The 20,133-nt window shown below is 40.1% G+C and overlaps 1 protein-coding gene across 6 annotated transcripts in view; it reads right to left on the bottom strand.

Moving 5' to 3' along the window:
* The window catches only part of HEATR5A (HEAT repeat containing 5A), a 122,460-nt gene extending 102,578 nt beyond the window's left edge, over positions 1-19,882 (bottom strand). For 4 of the 6 annotated variants that reach the window (XM_050953834.1, XM_050953833.1, XM_050953832.1 and 1 more), the window contains exons 1-6: positions 19,679-19,882; positions 9,926-10,157; positions 8,198-8,409; positions 3,920-4,028; positions 3,204-3,353; positions 2,456-2,627 (exon numbers count right to left, since the gene is read on the bottom strand). In XM_050953834.1, the coding sequence (XP_050809791.1) occupies positions 2,456-2,627; positions 3,204-3,353; positions 3,920-4,028; positions 8,198-8,409; positions 9,926-10,051 (769 nt within the window). In that variant the 5' untranslated portion in view covers positions 10,052-10,157; positions 19,679-19,882. Of the gene's footprint in view, positions 1-2,455; positions 2,628-3,203; positions 3,354-3,919; positions 4,029-8,197; positions 8,410-9,925; positions 10,158-13,300; positions 13,384-19,174; positions 19,252-19,678 lie in introns of those variants that run through there. The other 2 variants (XM_050953830.1, XM_050953831.1) reach the window with 2 other exon arrangements.
* Positions 19,883-20,133: the final 251 nt, after the last annotated feature.

The following is a 20,133-nucleotide window of genomic DNA, read 5'->3' on the forward strand; positions in this document are numbered from 1 at the left end:
ATCAATCCGATGTTAAGCACTACACAGAGGAGCAGTAACTCTCTAGAATTTCTACCATTCAAGAAGCAAAAAAGGTTGAACATGCAGTTGTTGCCACTTCTCACCATCAGTGCAGCTTATATATGAGGAACATGCTACTTATGAGTTTGAAGGACAGACAGGGCTGGTACAACCATTTAGGAAAACTAGGCGGCCGCCTAGGCCTAGTGGTTGGGGGTGCCTAAAAGCCCACTCAGGCAAGGAGGTGGAGTGGAGGTGAGCTGGGGCGGGGGGGGAGGGGCGTACAGGGGAACCGCTCCCCGTCCCAGATCACCTCCACTCTGCTTCCTCCGTTGAGCACCACAGCCCCCGCTCTAAGTCTCCTCCAGTTGGCGCCACAAGCCCAGGAAGGGAGGAGAATTAGAGTGATGCTGGCATGCTCAGCGGAGGAGGCAGAGCCGAGGTGAGCTGGGGCGGGCTCCCCAGGTGGGGTTAGCTGCCGTGGGGGGGTGTAGTTGCTGAAGGGGGGGGCTCCCCAGGTGGGGGGGTGGCGGGTTCGGTTAGCTTCCGCAGGAGGCCAGGTTGGGGGAGGGGGGGCGCGAAACTTCCTTGTACCGGCCCTGAGAACAGGCATTCTGAATTGATGTCCTCAAAATCTATGGGGTTATATAACCAGACTTCCCCACAGATCCTGAGACTTTGTGCCCTTACAAAGCCACATTCTACCTTCACGAAGCTGAAAATCCCTTCACACTCTGAGGAGTAGATATGTCTATGGAACTCGTATATACTCATTCATTAGCCCGTTCGTTTATAAGCTGACCCTCCAAGATGGTTAGGTAAAAATAGCAAAATCTGTATGACCTTATATTTCAGGGGTTGGCACACTTTGGCTCCGGGCCTGTCAGGGTAAGCCGCTGGTGGGTCGGGACATTTTGTTTACTTGGAGCATCTGCAGGCATGGAGCCCCTCAGCAACCAGTGTCCGCGCTTTGACATTCCCAGCCAATGGGAGCTGTGGGAAGTGGCGTGCCACTTCCCGCAGCTCCCTTTGGCTGGGAACAGCAAACCGCAGACACAGGGAGCTGAGGGGCTCCATGCCTGCAGATGCTCCAGGTAAACAAAACGACAATGTATTAGATATTCAATTCAATGATTCCATAGAATTTAAAATCACCAACATTTGGTGTAGACCCATTTATAAGCCAACCCCCGCTCTTTGATGCATTACTTTTTTACCAAAAATTTTAGGCTTATGAATGAGTATATACGGTAGTACAGGGGTCGGCAACCTTTCAGAAGTGGTGTGCCAAGCCTTCATTTATTTCACTCTAATTTAAGGTTTCGTGTGCCAGTAATACATTTTAACGTTTTTATAAGATCTCTTTCTATAAGTCTATATTATATAACTAAGCTATTGTTGTATGTAAAGTAAACAAGGTTTTCAAAATGTTTAAGAAGCTTCATTTAAAATTAAATTAAAATGCTGATCTTATGCTGCCAGCCTGCTCAGCTCGCTGCCAGTCTGGGGTTCTGTTCACCTAGGCCAGCAGCGGGCTGAGCTGGGCCTGTGGCTGGGACGCCGGCTGGCAAGGGGCCAACAGCCGAGACCCTAGACCTGGGGGGGGTGTCAGGGCAGAGGGCTGGGGGGGGGGTTTCCAGGGGTCAGGTCAGAGAGATGGGCGCTGTGGGGGTGCAGGGCAGAAGGCTTGATGTGTGTGGGGGGTTCAAGGGTCAGGGCAGAGGGATGGGAGCTGTGGGGGTGCAGGGCAGAAGGCTGCGGTGTAGGGGGGGTTCAGGGGTCAGGGCAGAGGGCTGGGGTGTTTGGCTCGTGGAGGTGCAAGGCAAGGGGCTGGAAGGGATATGCCTTGTTCCACCCCCTTTCCCAAGGCCCTGTCCCTACCTCTTCTCTGCCTCCTCTAGGGAGCGAGCACACTGTCACTCTTCCCCTTCCCCCTCGCAAGGGCCATTAGCTGAATGGCGCAGGGAAGGAGAGGAGGAGGGGCAGGAAAGCAGCACGCTGGGAGAAGCAGCGGTGGAGGGGGGAAGCTTGACAGCCACAGGACCAAGCTTCTGCCTCCTGCCCCCGCAGGGGAGCGCAGTGGGTGGGGGGACTGCGTGGGGCTGGGTGCTGGGACCGCAGCAGGCAGCAGTGTGCCACTCAAAATCAGCTTGCGTGCCATGTTTGGCACACGTGCCGTAGGTTGCTGACCCCTGCGGTAGTATTTCCAAGTACATTTTTCCCCAAATGTGAGGGGTTTTTTTAAACACAAAAGTAGATGATCCAACTAAAAACACAGGGGTACATTACCATTATAAAAAGCTGTAAAATGAAGCAAAAAAGTGTGGTATGAATAGTTTGTTTAAACAAAGTGTTTGCATTTTGATATAATGCCTTTATTTATGGATTATATATGACTTCTAGAACTAAGATAGGTTTGCTAAATTCTTACTGAAAGACAAAACAGATGCTTTACCTGTTGCCTGTTTACATGTCACAGCTCTAGCCAACACTGTGCCTAAAAGCTTTGAAACTGCTATCCGCACATCATAATTGGAACCATCAAATGATTTAAAACATAAGGTTGCAACGCTATCCAGTTCTGTGCTCCACATAAAGACTGCCTCCTTCTGAAGTTCAAGAAGACACTAGACAAAAACGGGTGGAGGGGGGAGAGAAAAATATATTCACCATAAATATTCTGATATTGTGTAAAAGCATTTAGGCATTTGATACAAATTTTAGCTTGCAAGATAATACATAGAAGATAAGAGGATTTCATAAAAATACGTACAGTCCTTGACATAAAAGAGATCTGAATATTTACTGCCAGGACAATATCTGAGCAGATAATGTAAGTAATCTGAACTTACTCATTGTTCTGAGTGTAACAGTTTGTGTGAGACATATGATAACATCTTAAATCACATTTGGAAGTAATAAACTTACGTGGGATAAATTCAGACACATAGAAAACAAAATTAGGTGCCAATATTGTTGCTAGATGCTAAATTCCAGAGTTACTTTGTCGGGGACATTTTTTTTGTTTGCTAGGAACACTATTTTAGAATAGATTTACATTTTACCAATTAAAAATTATGCATACTATAAGCAAACCTTTACTGTGTTTTTAGGCATCAAAATTATTTTTTCTTTATGCTCTATAAACAGTTATATTTAAGAAGATTAATTACTAAAAACAGTTAGTTAATGGGCCACTTTACCTTAGCAGCAGCACAGCGAACTGCCATAGAGCGATCTGTTAAGCATGATCGAGCAGCTTTGTAAATATCTCTGTGACATGGGGTAGCAGCAGCTCCTAAGCCATTCAATATATTTTGCAAACTAAGCATGATCTCATAACGACCTTGAGACTGATAAAACAAAAGGAAGAAAATGTAAATATTATTTTACAACACTAACAACCCTAAAAAAGAAAATGCAGATTATTTAAACATGTTTGTAATATATTGGTACTTTTATTTTTAGAGCTCTACTCATGTTAAGGTGAATTCAAGCAGGTAATTTGTTCTACACCTTTGTAACCAAAAGAAAAGAACTATTCTTCTAAATTCTACTGGAAAGGATTAAGATACATATTAAAATTCAAGATAGTTTTATAAAGCGAGCTTTGGCATAAAAAGTGTAATTGAGTAGCTGTTTTACGAATGATACAATACTGTATTTTATCAAGATCATTCATGAAGGGGACTGTCAATAATTGTGATTCATCCCTCTCAATTGATATATTACAGTTAAATTCTCTAACAATTCTTTTGGATCTGCAGATCTTGCTTCTATATGGCATTATGACTTACAGCAACTTCATGATTTATTTATACCAGTCACCTTGTCCCATTCATTGTTCTTCACACTACTAAGAGTAAACATAGTCTATTAATTTTACCTGCAAACATCTTTTAAACACGTGGTTCCTTACCTCTGCATTCTTCATTGCTTTAAGTACATTTCCTACAGTATCAGTAAAGCTCTTTCCCAAGATTCTCCCCAGTTTTTTGTACAAATATCCCAAGCATACCACTGCAGCACTAAAACAAAGCAGATCCAAACTTGTTACGATTAATGCAACAACAGAAGAGAGGCTGAAGGACTGAAGTAATCAGCTGATCTATTTCAATTTTTTTTTTAATTCCAGAATACAAATGAATTAGTGAAAAACATCGGAGAAAAAATGAGTATTTGAAAAGTGTGGTACACACTTGCAAAGGTATTAAATACTTAAGTACCAGAATTCAAAGTACTAAACTACTCCAGTATTTGATGAAGAAACAAAAAAAAACCAAATGAAAATATGAACACATTACCTCTTCCCCCCCAAAAAAACACGCTCCAAAATTAGTACTTATTTCAGGGTGCAATAAGTAATAAGTGGACTTGATATACTGTATTCTTTCAAGCACTACAGTTAGTAAAAGCAAAAATTGTTAAGCACTGAATATTCATATACAGTATTAAAAAAATATATTCTTCAGTAAGTAGTGGGTTTTTCCTTACAATGATTTCTTAATTAAAACTTTTTCAGGGTATTGACTGGTTTATAATTAGTCAAATAATTTTGATAAATATCAGCAAAATTATTCAAACAGTATATTCTACACATTTGTCTTGCTATTCAACCAGCCACACTGAATATGTATTATTATTGCACATTCTCAAAAATATCCAAATATTATACTTCCATTACATTGGGAAACACAAAGGTCAGCAATATGGGAGTTAAAACATTCTCAGAATAACTCATTTAAACTAAGATTAACAGTCATTCCCTAATGACAAAAACACAGTAAGAATTCCCATTTCTCATCTTTGGTTCTTCAAAGGCCACTTCATTATTGCTTGATTAACTTATTAGAGCAATTTACAAACTGACAGATTGGGTTTAAATTTTGTTCATGATTTGGCTGGGCATAAAAAGCACAGTGGTAATGTCATCCAGTATGAATGCTTGTTTGACGGATGCAAGAACCTATTCTAATTAGTCTAATGTCAAGAAAGACCAAACCTATACCCTTCAAATTTTAATTGTAGGGAGGAAGTTAACAAAAATTTCACTAAGAACTAAGCCTTAATTTAATGGCCTCATTTGCCATCTTTACTCACACAAGTAATTTTACTATCCTATCACTCACATAAATACAAGTTAAGTGAATGGGCCCCTAGGCAGGGCCAGTGCAACCCATTAGGTGATCCAGGAGATCGCCTAGGGCACTAGCATTTAGGAGGAGGGGGGGAGGCGGCATTTTGGGTCCTTCGGCGGCGACCGCGGCAGCTGGATCTTCGGCCGCCCAGGTCGTTGTCGGCATTTAGGCAGAGGGAGCTGGGGCAGGGCGGTGAGGGGAGGGCCACTGCAGCAAGTAAAGGGGGGGGCAGCACGCAGGGGAACTCCCTGCCCCAGCTCATCTGTGCTCCACCTCCTCCCCTGAGCATGCTGCCCCACTCTGCTTCTCTCCCTCCCAGGCTTGTGGCGCCAAACAGCTGATTGGTGCTGCAAGCCTGGGAGGCGGGAGAAGTGGAGCGGCGACAGCGTGCTCGGGGAGGAGGCGGAGCAGAGGTGAGCTGGGGCGGGGAGCTGCTGTGGGAGGGGAGGGCGGAACAGGGCGGGTGGGGGAGCTACTGCTGGGAGGGGCCCCTCAGGGAAGGGGGGGCGGCAGAGCGCTGCCACAGGGCTTGGGGAGGGGGGTGGGGGTGCAAGGTCGAAGTTTCGCCTAGGGCACGAAACATCCTTGCACCCGCCCTGCCCCTAGGAATCAAAAGTTTCTAGCAATGTGTTGCCTACTAATTCACTGCTATTAGCAGAATTTCTCAGTGGAATATATTCAATAAAAATACTAGCTCCTCCTGTGCACAAATGCAACAACCTGGAAGAGCCATGAGTAAAGAATACATGAAGCTCCTTTGCCTGCCTCCAGTGTAGGGCTGCTTCCCTCCCCTAATTGCAGGCATTTCTTTTCTATATTTGATACTCAAGTCCAGGCAATACCAACTTTTCATGACAATCTTATTGTGAAAATCTTTCTTAAACTGTTACACTACAAGCAATAGTAAAAAGCTGTTACCTTCCAAATAAATCTGTAAATTTACAGTATATAATCTATCATATTTAGTATGCTTAATAGGTATTTTCTTCTCATTCTGTGCTGTTTTTTGTCCCTTTAACGTAACTTCCCCTCCATTTCAGTAAGTTTTAAGACTTTCCTCTCAAATTCCTCCCCAAAATTTGTACTTGGAGATGTCATCTAAAAAGCTACGTTCAATACACTTAAAGTTGCACTGCAATTCTCGCAGCAAACAAACAGCACCTAAAGCATCTGTAACAATTAACTGAGCAGCACAACATTGCTAATCATCCTTTTTTATAAGTAAGCGTGAAGTGCTAATAAAACAAAAAACAAAAACCCTACACATACAGCCATTACTAAATAAAGTGAGAATTTTCAATGGCGTCTAAGGCAGTTAGGCACTCAGCTCCCATTGAAATTCAAGTGGAACTGGGCACCAAGCTACCTTAGGCGCCTTTGAAAATGCTAACCTAAAACTGTCACATTCCAAATTAGTCAACTGTGTATACTTAAAATGCATTTCATTTTGTTTAAGATTAATATATTATGTTTGTCTTAACTGAAACACCTATGTAATGGGGTTCATAGTGAATTAACATATTACCACCAACTACTACTGACAAAGAGAGATGCTAACTGGAGACTATGATACCATTTCATTAGGATACAAGATGCAGTCTCTCTCAATGAACACCCCTGGATTGCCCAAGGAAACCAAGGGCCACTGTAGAGCTTTTAAGGAAAGATGTTTCTAAGATCAGAAGCTCAAAGGCTTCAGTCCTTGTTACATACGTTAGCTCAGGAGTAGCCACAATATATGTGGAAATACCTATGGCCTGATGACTATGGACCCTGTGGAGCTTAAAAGTTCTACAGAGGACTTAGTCATATAACTAGTAAGGTTGCACAACAGGTCATCTCAATTAAGTAGATTCTATAGTGGTAGAGTATCCTTGCTGGGGTTAATGCATTTTAAATTCACACCTTCAGTTAATTCAGATTCATTTTCCTGAGTGTCCCCACACAGATATGCCCCAGGGTGTTTTCTTTAAGGGTATGTCTACAGAGCAGTAAGATATCTGTGGCTGACGTGTGCCGGTCATCAGGGGCGGCTCTTGGTATTTTGCCGCCCCAAGCACAGCAGGCAGGCTGCCTTCGGCGGCTTGCCTGTGGGAGGTCCCCGGTCCCGCGGATTCGGTGGCAGCCTGAGGGAGGTCCGCCAAAGCCGCGGGACCAGCGGACCCTCCGCAGGCATGCCGCAGAAGGCAACCTGCCTGCTGCCCTCACGGCGACCGGCAAAGTGCCCCCAGTGGCTTGCTGCCCCAAGCACCCGCTTGGCATGCTGGTGCCTGGAGCCACTCCTGCTGGTCATCTTGGGCTCGCGGGGCTCAGGCTGAGAGGCGGTGTCAGTGCTGTGTAGACTTCTGATCTTGGGCCAGAGTCCAGGCTCTATGACCCTTCGAGGTGGGAGGGTCCCAGAGCTCTGGCTCCAGCACAAACCTGGAAGTCTACACAGCAATGAAACAGCCCTGTGGCTCAAGTCAGCTGGTACAGGCTGGCCACAGATGTCTAGTTGCTGTGGCAACAGTTAACTTGGTACATGTAACAAGGAACAAGAGTTCTAACATTGTGCTTGTCTATATTGAATTTTATCTGCTGTTAGGTTGTCCAGTTGCCTAGCTTCATTTGGTACCTCTGAGGTTCCTAACAATGCTCTCTCTATTTGCCTAACCTAAATAATCTGAAATCATGTTTATGAGAACAGCAAGCTTCTTCTGAAAAAAGGGAAAAAAAGTGAGATATTTCAAGTTGACTGTGCCTTCATGATCTATTTCTACGGCTGTATGTAGAAGGTAGAGCTGAGATTTTTATTCAAGAATTGCAAAGATAGAAATCACATTGAAGTGGCACATCAAAAGTTACAAAATAACTAAGTCATTCACCATTCCATCCTAAATGAAACATCAAAAATAAAACTGCTATGCTTCTGATATGCAGGATTGTAATTTGAATTAGCTTTCAGTGTTCATGTTAGTTTAGTCTTTACTTTTAATGCTCAGAAGTCTTTGAAGGTTAGCAAGATGCGATATAAAAAGACAGTTATTCTTATTACTAGTTTGGGGGTGGTTGTTACTTACAGTTTTGTGGGCAGATAACTTGGTGAATCATCCTTGCTCCGAATTAGTTCATTGCATTTGTCAACTGTCTGGTAAACAGAGAGAGTGTCTCCAATACTATAAAGTATAGCTAGGTTCTTGGCTATGAGCCTTCGGGTAGGAGGGCCTGGTGAACTATTTAACAAAGATATTAGTTGTTCAGCCAGTTTCTTCTGTTTTTCCCTTACGTCAGCCTGGAAATGAAGTTAGTAACCAGTTAAACTAAAGCATGATCATCTTTAACTTCTCCCCAGATTGCTTTGTTTCAGCTAGTTTGACATTCTCAATGTATAAAGTCAATTTTCTTCCCAGGCTTTTCCATTGAATGGAAGACAGTCTGAAATATCTGAGCCAGTTATAGATTCTTATATCTACACTTTTCTCTAGTATTATTCCCAGGAATATTTTCAACAGCATCAGCGCAGCTGTATCCTTCTGATACAAAACTGTAATTTCTTCTTTTTGGTTGTGTGTTATTCACCATCTCTCTTTAACAAAATAAGATAATTCATAAGAGAATACACAAACAATGCACCTTTGCAGAAAAACCAACTATTGAAAATGTACACTGGGAAAAAATAAAAAAATAAAAAAGAGTTATTTAAGAGTTATTAAAGATATCAGACGTTAATGAAAATATTTTCCTCTATTAGACTATGATGTTTGGTTAAAGGAAATCTCAATTTGTGTATTTTCTCTTTGAAAGCATGAGAAATTGTAATTGGCAACTGTCAAAACACTTTACAATTTTCCAAAATAGTCACCCCAGTTCCTAAGTGACTATTAACTAGATCAATTTACTAGTAAGCTAGATCAGCGATGTATAGACCTTTTGGCTTTGGAGCCACATGCCACATTTGGGACCCAGTACAAAGTTCTCAGGTATCCTATGTTTCTGTCAGAGATCTCTGAGTTTAGCCTAGTCTTAGACAAAGTATATATCATATGGGCATTCCCATCTCAGCTAAAACACACAAGACAATACTGAGCCAAGTAGCCAGAGTTGGCAGAATCCCACCCCAACTCTTCCATCATTCAATAAGAAGGGGAACCCACAGAGGAAATAAGCTGAAGGAGCTACAGAGAGCCACAAAATAATTATGCCATGATGTGCTGACATTCTGATGCAAGGACATGAAGCAACAATCACATCACCACATTGTGGTTATTTCTCTAATTACTTTTATTGATGAAGAGACTCTCGAGCTCAAGGATTACCACCACTGATCTACTGCCTAAACAGTAGCAGCAGTAGTGTTTATTCTATCACATGGCTACTAAACAGACTTTTCTGTCTATGTACAGGAGATAAAACAGAAAAGCAGCAGCTCTCACACTGTTCTGATTAAAAAAAAAACACTACAGATATACAAAGAAGACAAAAAGGCTGCTCATTTAAAACTTTAAGGCTGTCTAAAAAATTATTTAGCAAACCTGTAAAATATGAAATCTTGTGAAATAATTTTTTCACCAGATTCAAAGAGCTGTTTTACTAGAAGAGGACATAAATTCTCAGCAATTTTTTAAAAAGTTGTATTTGCTTGAAATTCAGTAAGAACACTATGTAGAAGATCTAAAATATTATCATCATCCAAGTGTATCTTTAAAATTAACCCTAGCTATAAAACACCTAGTATAAGGAGTAAGGAATATGGAGAAAAATAGTTATCTCTAAGGAATGTTATTTCTTTCCAATTATATTATACTTACCCTGCTAGTCACTGGTAAAAGTTTTTCCAAAAATCTCAACCATTCAAAAATGAACTCTGCCTTCTGAAATTCACCAAGCTGGTTATATGCCTCTTCATTAAGCAGTAAACTGTGAGCCAACTCCATTCCTTGAAATCTTTCTCCTCAAAGACTACAGATTAAGACACCCAGAGCTGTAGCTAATCAGGGTTCTCCTCATCAGTCTTGAGTGACTGAATCAGAAGCTGAACTCCTAAAAAAGAGAAATCATACCATATTTCAATCTTAGCTTACTGATATTAACACTAATTTTCAGAGTAAAAGAGTAACTAATGCACATGGATACACACATTATTAAATATTTTATTTGACTGCACTTGGTGATATTTATGCTCATGGAAGTGAGAGACTGATAATACTAATATAACATGCTGATTAAAGCCAGATATAGTACAGAATATGCCAGGTAAGCTTGCTCACAAAGCTATCTGTTCACCTACAATTATATTTTGAAATTCCTTGTTGAGCATCTACAGAAAAATGATGGTCACTCATGCCCAATGCTGACAAATTTTGTAACCTATAGTAAAGTTCATTGATCAAGCACTAAAAAATCATGGGATAATAACAGATAAAAGTCATGTTAATTTATGCCCTGTTTGTATATAAACCCCATTTCACATAAAGGCCTAGTGCATTACTCTGCTAACATATCTATCCACAATATATAGGGACTTAATTTTAATCTTAAAGAAACTTCTGAGATTTTTTTTTTAATTCCTGTTAATATTACAATTTATTTTTACAAGTTAATAAATAATAAATGAATTCAATACAAATTGCAATAAGATTCTTTGCTGCACCAGTTCTTCAAAAACTACATTTTGGGTCTAACATCCCACCACCCACAACATAATTAAAAACAAATGTAATAAAAACCTATTCTAAATATATACTTATTATCCGACAGGAATGTCACATAGCAATAATATATGATTTAGTAAGAAATTTTGTATCTATCACAAACAAAAATATTCTTTGAGCCAGTGTCATATCTGAAACTCCAAAACAAATTATCCTTTCCAGAGGTCATTAAGACTGTTGAACATGCATTTTTTTTTCTGTGCAGCAGCAATACTGTATTGTAAAATAATACATAAAGTAGCAAATGGGTAGCACAAAGCAGTGCTAAATAATTTAGTGCTCAGCTTGTCGTATGCACAGTGGCAGGTTATCTTTATTGCCCTCAACACATTTTGCACACCTCTTACTCCTAAGGAAATTAGTCATATATCATTTATTATAATGAACTATCATTTGAAATAAATCTGAAATACCAGGCAGCTTGACAATGCACTACACTAGAAATTTAAATATTTATTTTGGCTGTCACTGGCTAATTACATATATATATATAAATTGCTTATGTACATGTACTTTCACAGCTTGCTAGCATTCTTACTTTGTAAGCAGAGTATTCATATAAGTTAATTTTATTCACTTTAATCCTCTAGCTCATGTAAGTTAGAGAAAAAAGGAAACTTTTAATTCCATATTTGGGCAAAGTTTCTTCTTTGTTACAGTGTGGAAATACTATACACTGTCTTTGCACAATCTCCTTAATGCTCATGCAATGCATGTTTCTAGCTCAACTTTTCTAAATCACCTACCACAGTCAATTCCAAGTTATCTTAAAAGATGATTACAAGCTGCAGTTTTTTGCTAACCAAAAGGATCTCAAATTCAAAATTTCTAGTGTCCTTTGCTTTGCAAAATCTGGCATCCCAAAAGAAGAATCCCATGTATAAAAAGTTGTAAAAATATAAAAAATATTAAGTTAAAGAGTAGCTTATTTTTATATATTAAATATATGAATAAAATGTATTTTGAAAAAAATCTCTCTTTAAGGGAATAAAAAAGTAGATTTTTCTATCTGGGACTTCTTATCAAATGCAGCATTACTCTGCAATGGAAATCCAGTCTCTCCGACTTCGAGTCAGCTTGGATGAAGGATAGCAAGAACCCGACTACTCAGCAATAAAATATGAAATCCAGTGCATATGAAGATCAAGAAATACTGCCCTACTTATGAAAAACAACAACAAAAACCTAACTTCAGAAGTTCTGACCATTACTTCTGGTTTCTATCTCAGGGCACCTACCAAAAGTCACAAGTACTATTTCTTTGTATTCCACCTAAAATTTAATAAATTTCACTACAGTAGTTTATAACATAATCTCTTTTCTCTGTTTAGATTGTATTCAACTGTTAAATTGTTTTTAAACAAAAAAAATAAGGTGGGAGGTAGAGGTGGGAACCACAGCTGAAGTAATATGCTAGCTATGATTCTAGAAGGATACACTCTTTGATTTCTTCATGGGACTTACAAAAATAAACCCATACACAAGAAATATGCATCTACACATAAAAAGTATTACAAATTCATATGATTATTTCAAAATCTTCAAACTGGTTTAATGTGCTAATGATAAAAGGAAAGAGGAACTGAAGTATGAATCAACAGAGAGGGTAATTAGCAAAGATGACTCAGGGTTTTCTGAAGCATCTGTGAACAATATCATGGACTCAGACACAAAAGATCAGGATGAGTGGATCTTTCCAGAATCTTGCTCTCCAAGGATAATTCTAATACTGAAATGAATGAATTAATACTGTTTTAAAGCCAATAGGGTGGGAGACTTTTCACATTTTTCAGACACCAATGTATTCCTTTTGTAATCAAAACTTCTCACACAATACATCCTGCAAGCTTTCCAAGGCTTTTTTTTTGGGTGAATACGAGCAGGTTCCCCTCACCTTAGTGTATCTACGACACCCTTCCTACAGACACCTCTAGTGTGCCTGCCACAACCCACCCACTTATTCTGAACCTTTACAGCCTCTGGCAACTACACTAACTTGAAAAAGAAATCAGAAGAGGGTACCAATCTACAGCTTTCTAAGCAAGGAGAATAGTGAGGAAATGTAATGTCTACTGCAACATGCGGGTGCTAGAGTAAGAAAGGAGCATAGATACAAAAATCATGGATGGAGCAATGACAGTCCACTGTGAGATGTCAACATATTGTGTAAGGAAAAGGTGCATCCTAATATTATTAATTATTTTTAGTGTAGTCACACTCAAAAGTGCTAGCCACTTTCCAAATGAAGGAAGAAACACCTCAATCCTACAGAGAGTACAATATAAATTCCTACATGGAAACAGGGGCTCGGGCAGTGAAAGCACTGAAATAAGGCACCTCACTTTCAAAAAAGACCAAGTCCTTGACATGAATTAACTATGGTTTAACCCAGAGCCATGAGGAAGTTTGGTAGAAGGATGTGATTTATTAGATTGTGTGGCAAGTGTGTGTCCACATATGACACAGGTATACCTTTATGGCATTTCCTTAAGGTTGGGGAGTATCAAGGCTGTGATTTTTCTCAACCTGCAATTTAAAAATTCTAAAAAAAAAAACCACTGAGAAAAAAAAATAAAGATTTTATTAAATGAAACAAGCTGCATATTATGCAATTCACTTTGAAAGCATATTTATTCTTGAAACAAAAAAGGTACATGCAGGCCAAAGGAAAAAAGCTGGTTATTCTGTAAATAAAGACATAATAATTGAGTCCCCCAAACCAGTTAGGTCTACTGACCTCATGTATTTGCTCCTAAATAACCATCTACATTTACCAACTTAGGGCCTGGGCTTGCAACTGGATCTATGCAGACAGCTCTTCAACTCCTCAAGTCAATGGGGTTCCTTAAGTTATTTTAAAGAGCATTTTTAAAAACATCACTTTTGAGGATACACTATTTGAAAGTTGTGGTATCCTAAACAAGAATCTTTAGTAGTTAGTTAAAAAATAAACAAACAAATAATAAATCAAGTCAGCAGGATCCAATCAGAAAATGTTGCTGAAAAAACAAAAGAAAAACCTCACAAAATATATCTTGCAAACAGCTCTAGATCACAGTGTCATTCTAAGACTTTCTTTCTACCATGAGCTGTCAAGTTAATTTTATAGTTAATAACATCCTTGCAGAATCATGAAGATTTACTAACCAAGGCAGAAAATATACCTACCCATCATTCATTACCGTAGCAAAGATGTTAATGCAAAGATACTTTTCTTGTCAACATGGCAAGCAGAATTTTGCAAGGCTGAGTCAGAATATATTCCCAGAAGAAAAGTTCCTAGTGAATGCGCACCAGATTTATAAATTCCACGATAATTTCAATGTGCAGAGTTTACAGCATCAAATTAAAAAAAAAAAGCCAACAATAGTTGAGTTTCCAAAACCGAATATCTTACATCAGCAAAGTGAAATACATAACTTGTTTACATATGAAGAAAAAACAACTGGTAAACTGGGGTCTGAGACATTTGGAGAACTTACCTTTAGCAACTGACTCCTAAACAAGAACATCAGAATATTATTCATGCCAGGGTTTGACTAAGTCACAGATAAGGTAAAATTCAAGACAGGGCAGATAATGAGTCTCAACTTTGGACTTTCATCTGTGGCGGCAAACCCACTCGTGCTTTAAAAACATACCCATGCTGAAAAAAAAAAACCAACCCAGATCTACCATAGATTACTGTCTTCCTCCAGATGTGACTGTGTAACAAAGATAGCTGACATTAATGAACCACAATTTTTAATTACTAAGCAACAATGGCCATTTTATTATTTTTTTCACAGATGTTTCATTTGTTTTGAGCAGAAAAAAACAACAACTATCCCTACCCATCTCCCATACTAAAATATTGAGATTTTAATGATGGCCCACTATTCCAAGAGTGATCACTGATTAATAATGGGAACTAGTAGACAGTGATTATTTTACAGTATTTACAAATTTCCTTTCAGACCTGCAGGTTTTCTACTTATGAATAAAAAACAACATTTGATCACTCATTGCTGCCTTTCTCTGCGATGCTGACACTAATGACTTTTCATATTCAAGTAAGATTTGGGTGCCTAGACACTACATTCAGATAAAGATCTAGTAAATCATTATCAACTGCCTCTCCTTAGTAGTGAAAATTCAAAGCAAAATGTAAGAGCTACAGTTTCTCACTCATAATATTACCCTACACATTATTTTCAGACAAAATAATATTGAATATTAAGTTCTTAAACATTTATGCAATAAATTTGGTATAAAAATAAATATTCAATCAATAAGCTGATGGACTCTCCCCTACATGCCTACTCCACGTTCCAGACGCAATGAAAAATGGATGCTAACCTGAAACTAATCATATACTCTGTAAACTAGACAATCAAAATCAACCTAGCCAGGCTACCAAAAAACAAACAACCCTCTAAAATCAAAACGTCACTCAAATTATCTAATAGTAAGTATCTGTTCATCAGTGCAAGATACTGGGGAAGTCCAAAGTAGCAATATTTTAACTAGTTTGCAGTAACATTTTTCTTCTTAAAGCTTTATGTTCTCTAACATTAATCTAAGAAATGTAACCACTATAGTGGGTCTTCCGACCTCTGGCGTTTAGTCTGAGGTCATTAACAATTCTAATCAATTTTATTCCTGCAGGGTTGTTGTAAAAGTTGAATCAGATGATCGTTATGTTTTAGCCAACTGCACAAGACTATCAATACTCAAGCCTAATTTAAGCACTTAAACATACCTATCTATAAAGTCTTCTAAACAGAAACACTGCTTCTATGTGACTTATCAAGTTTTTTCATTAATATAAAAATTGGGTGGAGTGTGTTTGTACTCATCTTATGGGTCAAAATATGTGCTAACACAATGGACAATTTCATTGACGTTGCATGACTGTTAACTGACAGTAGATGCTGTCCCAAAATTTTTAACCATAATAATAATAATAATAGGAGATATACCAATCTCCTAGAACTGGAAGGGACTTGAAAGGCCATTGAGTCCAGTCCCCTGCCTTCACTAGCAGGACCAATTTTTTTTGCCCTGATCCCTAAGTGGCCCCCTCAAGGATTGAACTCACAACCCTGAGTTTAGCAGGCCAATGCTCGAACAGCTACCCTCCCCCTCAAACTAAATGCATTAAAGCATCTATCCTAATTTTAGTCTCAAACATTATCTTTCAGACCAAAACCAAAACAGATTCAGAGTCCAATCATGCGCTCTCTGAACATACCGAACTCCTGTAGACTTCAAAGGGAGATTAGATTGCACAAGGAATGCAGGACTGCATCCTTGGGTAAACCAAGACTGTGACATAATATAATATAAAGAGGATTCAATCAGTTTAAATATTTAACAAAGGCTAGAATTCTAACACATCAATAAGAAGTAGTAAGAAGTCAATGTTGCTGATTTAAATGACAAATACAACATCCTAGCTGCTAAAACAATTGGAAATTTAAACATGGATAATACTGCATTCAGGCAGACATATCCCAATGCTATACAAATTTTTGATGAGTCTAAACAAAGTCAAAGCAAACTCAGGTTGCTCAAAATGGTATAACAACAATTACCCACCTATGTACACAAAAAGCATTCAAGACAAAAAAAAAATCTGATTAAACACTAGCAATAAAGTAAAGCAAAACTAAAAAAAGAATGACTGCAAGGAAAACTCTAAATATTTAGTTTTTATCCCAATGACTTCTCTTTCCTTAATATCATGTGGGAGGTGTCAATGTCATCAGCATTATGCTTTCTAACCAGTAATGCTGTGCCTTTTCTCTGTAGACAAAGCCTTAAAATTCTCACTGTACAGAACCACAAAACGTAATTACAGACTGCAGCTGCTATGGCTAGATATGCATTGGCCCATCTAAGTATGGTCTGTTTTCAGAGCTTTGCGATTCATTCTTGCTCTCTCATTTTATGGCTAAATGGGTGAATTTAATGTATGCTTCCACTCGATCAAAAAAATATAAGAAACTAGATTAAATGTTTATCAAATGTTAATATTTGGAATATTTCAGCATCAGGAGAAAAATCAAAACAGTATGAAATCAATTTTAAAGAAAAAGTCATCTATATGGATTCTGAACATTTTTAAACATATCAGAGGCACCATATACTGAAAAAATTAACTCTTTTATGCTTTGTGTTGCTGAGCAGATACCCCATAAGACTTCGAAAAGGCTCTGATTTTGCAAATACTCACACATATGCTTGATTTCATGCATGAGTAGTACTATGGTCATATGCATGAAGTTAAACACACATGGAACTGTTTGCAGGATCAGGATCCAAGATTCTCAAATACTATACTTCTACCAAAATCATTCAGGACATCACACTTCTAAGTTAAAGGTGCAGTATTCTAGGCTCCATCTGTATTGGGATATGATTGTTTCTCAGCAACTGGTCTGTGGACCAGCCATGGTCCTTGAGATTTCCCTGACACAGTTTACCTATTGGGTTTCTGGGTCCCTGACACAGTTAGGGAAGGCAGCAAGCTGGTCCCTGGTATTAAAAAGGTTGAGAAACATGATATACTGTCCAGCAATGGACTCCTCATAGATGCGGTCAATGGGACTCTGCAAGGTCCTGTTCTATCACATCACAATGCAGGATTAGGATCGTAGTCAGTATTATGTGTCACTTGATTCTCTAGAAACTGAAAATAACTGCTTGATAAAGAAGATTCTAGAACAGCTCAAAGCAGATGTAACTGTACACAGATTTCAAATGTTGGCACAATGGCTACATAAACTAGCCAATTATCCAAATATTTTATTGGCCCTAAAGCAAATATTTAATTTAGAATTCAAACATAAGTATACAAAATATCTCTAGACTTAACATTGTAGCAATGAATTAACACAGTTCTCTTTCTTTTCTTTGAGATTTAACTATTAATTAATAAATTAAAAACTGGAACAATCTGGCTTCAACATTTCTACACAACATATTTGTGAAGTGATAAAATACAATTCATTATAAAATACTTAAACATGACATATAACAGAAGAAAGACAAATATCTCCTGACTGTTTATATCTATCTTTATGAAAACGGCAAGACAATTTTTGCCACAGGTTCAGCATTTACAACCTAAAAGATCTAAATAACCAAAAGCATTTTAACCCCCATTAAAAATAAAATCCAACCAAATTTAAAGAAACATTTAAAAACAAAACAGCTTTATATTATAGAAACATCAAAAGAAAGCAAGTATCTTTAAATCTACACTTTGACACTTCCTAATCCCTTCCTGCACATCACAACCCTATTACCTGCCCCCCACAACCAATCTCATCACTGTAACCTTGACTACACTAGGATTTTAGGATTTTCCCCTCTTCTCCAAAATTCATACTATCACCAAACAGGTAGAGCTCCACAAACTGAAGAAATATTAGGAGCCCCTGTACAGACAAAACTCTGGCATCACTTAGACCTGCCCTGGGCAAGACTGGACAAGGTTTCCAAAATGCCAACAGCTGCAGGAGCCTTGTCTATACTAGCACTTCCAATGCTGCTACCCCAGTGGCATATTTTTTACAAGACAAAACACACACTCCCAAACCCTAGCATACTCACAGCATGGGGTCGTTTGTCTTCTGCAGCGCCTGTTGTCTTTAACAGCCTACTGTTAAAGGCATCAACCTCATTTACTCTACATTCCATTTCAATGTCAGTTAAAAACCTATTCTTTTTTTTGCCAATACCTCTTTCCTTCTCTAGCCCTCTGTATTACTTACCCATACAAAGCATTTTGGGATTCAGTACACATGAAAGTAAGAATAGAAAATAAAGTGGCACGGTCTCTCTCCTGAAATGACACTTCTATCTTCCCCCTTTTAGTGAAACTAATCCAGAAAAAGCTCAGAAACCCCAGGAAACGATCCAGCAAAGAATCAGATTTTTTTCATTTTCTTTCTGCTCTGTGGTTAGAATTACACACATACAGAGATGACTATCTATCAAGCCAGTCTAAGCAGTCTTATCAGCAGTAACTACAAGGGGAAGAGAAGTTAGGTTTATTTCTTTCTGCTTTTTGCTATTGATCAACAAATATGGTTATTGACATGATGAACCATCAGACTACCTAGGTTCTTTTGTGCAGAGCAGCAAGGCTCTGGGCACATAAATTCCCAATCCCAGCAAGACAGACACATTTCCCAAAGAAATACATAAGTCAGCTCTGCCATTCTTGCCCCTTTCTCTGACATGGGTGTGGAGGTCGAGCATGACCTCACCTCCTCTATTTATCACCCCCTGAGCTTGGAAAGAAAGAGTAGGTAAAAGGTCTAGAAAAAGCTCTTAGACCCTCTTCATTGCCCTCACCTTTATAGAGGTTCCTGACAGGATCTGATCTCTCTTTGAAGTCCAGAAACCCTTCTACCTTTCTGGGCCAAGGAAACCTGGCAGGAGTTCAACATGCTTTTTTAGCATCACCTCACCCCTCCAGACCAAGAACCACCAGCTGCATCTCACAACAGGTCCCACCCTCTTCAACTCCAACCCCAGCCCATGAGGGTGGGGGTGGAGGTGGGGGGCAGAGTTCCTGCCCCTTCAGCCACCCATACCAAATGCACAGGTGCAGGCACAACTCCTACCCCCTTCAATCCCCCCATGCCCCAGCCTATGGTGGGTGGGGGCTAGCAGAGCTACTGCCCACTGCAGCCCCCCATACCTCAGCCTGGATGGGAGGGGCTGGCAGAGTTCCTGCTCCCTTCAGACCCCCCATACGCCAGCCGGGGGGAGGGGCTGGCAGAGCTCCTGCCTTCAGCCCCCCATACCCCAGCCTAGGGGGCAGGGGCTGGCAGAGCTCCCCCCGGGTCGGGTTACCTGGCCCGCACGGAGCTAGCCGGCGAATCTCCCGTCCCGGATCCGCAAGGCGAGTGCTACTGGGAAAAGCCGCTGCTCCGGCCGGCTTCCTCCAGCACCGGAGCCGACACTAACCCAGGGGCCGAGCTGCCGCAGCCGCCCCGGGCTGCAGGGAGGCGGGAGGGAGGCGCGGCTCAGGGCCGTGCAATCGGGTCTGGAGCCATCGAGCGGTCGCTGTGGCAGGCGCGGCCTCACTGCTCCGCGGCAGCGCCTGGCGGGGGGAAGCTGCCGGGGCTCCGCCCCCTCCCCGCCAGAGGGCTCAGCGCCGCGCCGGGCTGCAGCCATCGCCTGCCGGCGGCCGCGGGCCTTGGCATCATCCCCGCCGGACCCCTGCAGTGTAGCACCCCGGCCACGGGCCTCCGCACAGCCCCAGCCCGGCCGCATGAAAGCGGGGACTGCCCTGGGTGGAAGTGTGC

Source organism: Gopherus flavomarginatus, chromosome 5 (genome assembly GCF_025201925.1).
Source record: "Gopherus flavomarginatus isolate rGopFla2 chromosome 5, rGopFla2.mat.asm, whole genome shotgun sequence".
Classification (NCBI taxonomy): domain Eukaryota; kingdom Metazoa; phylum Chordata; order Testudines; family Testudinidae; genus Gopherus; species Gopherus flavomarginatus.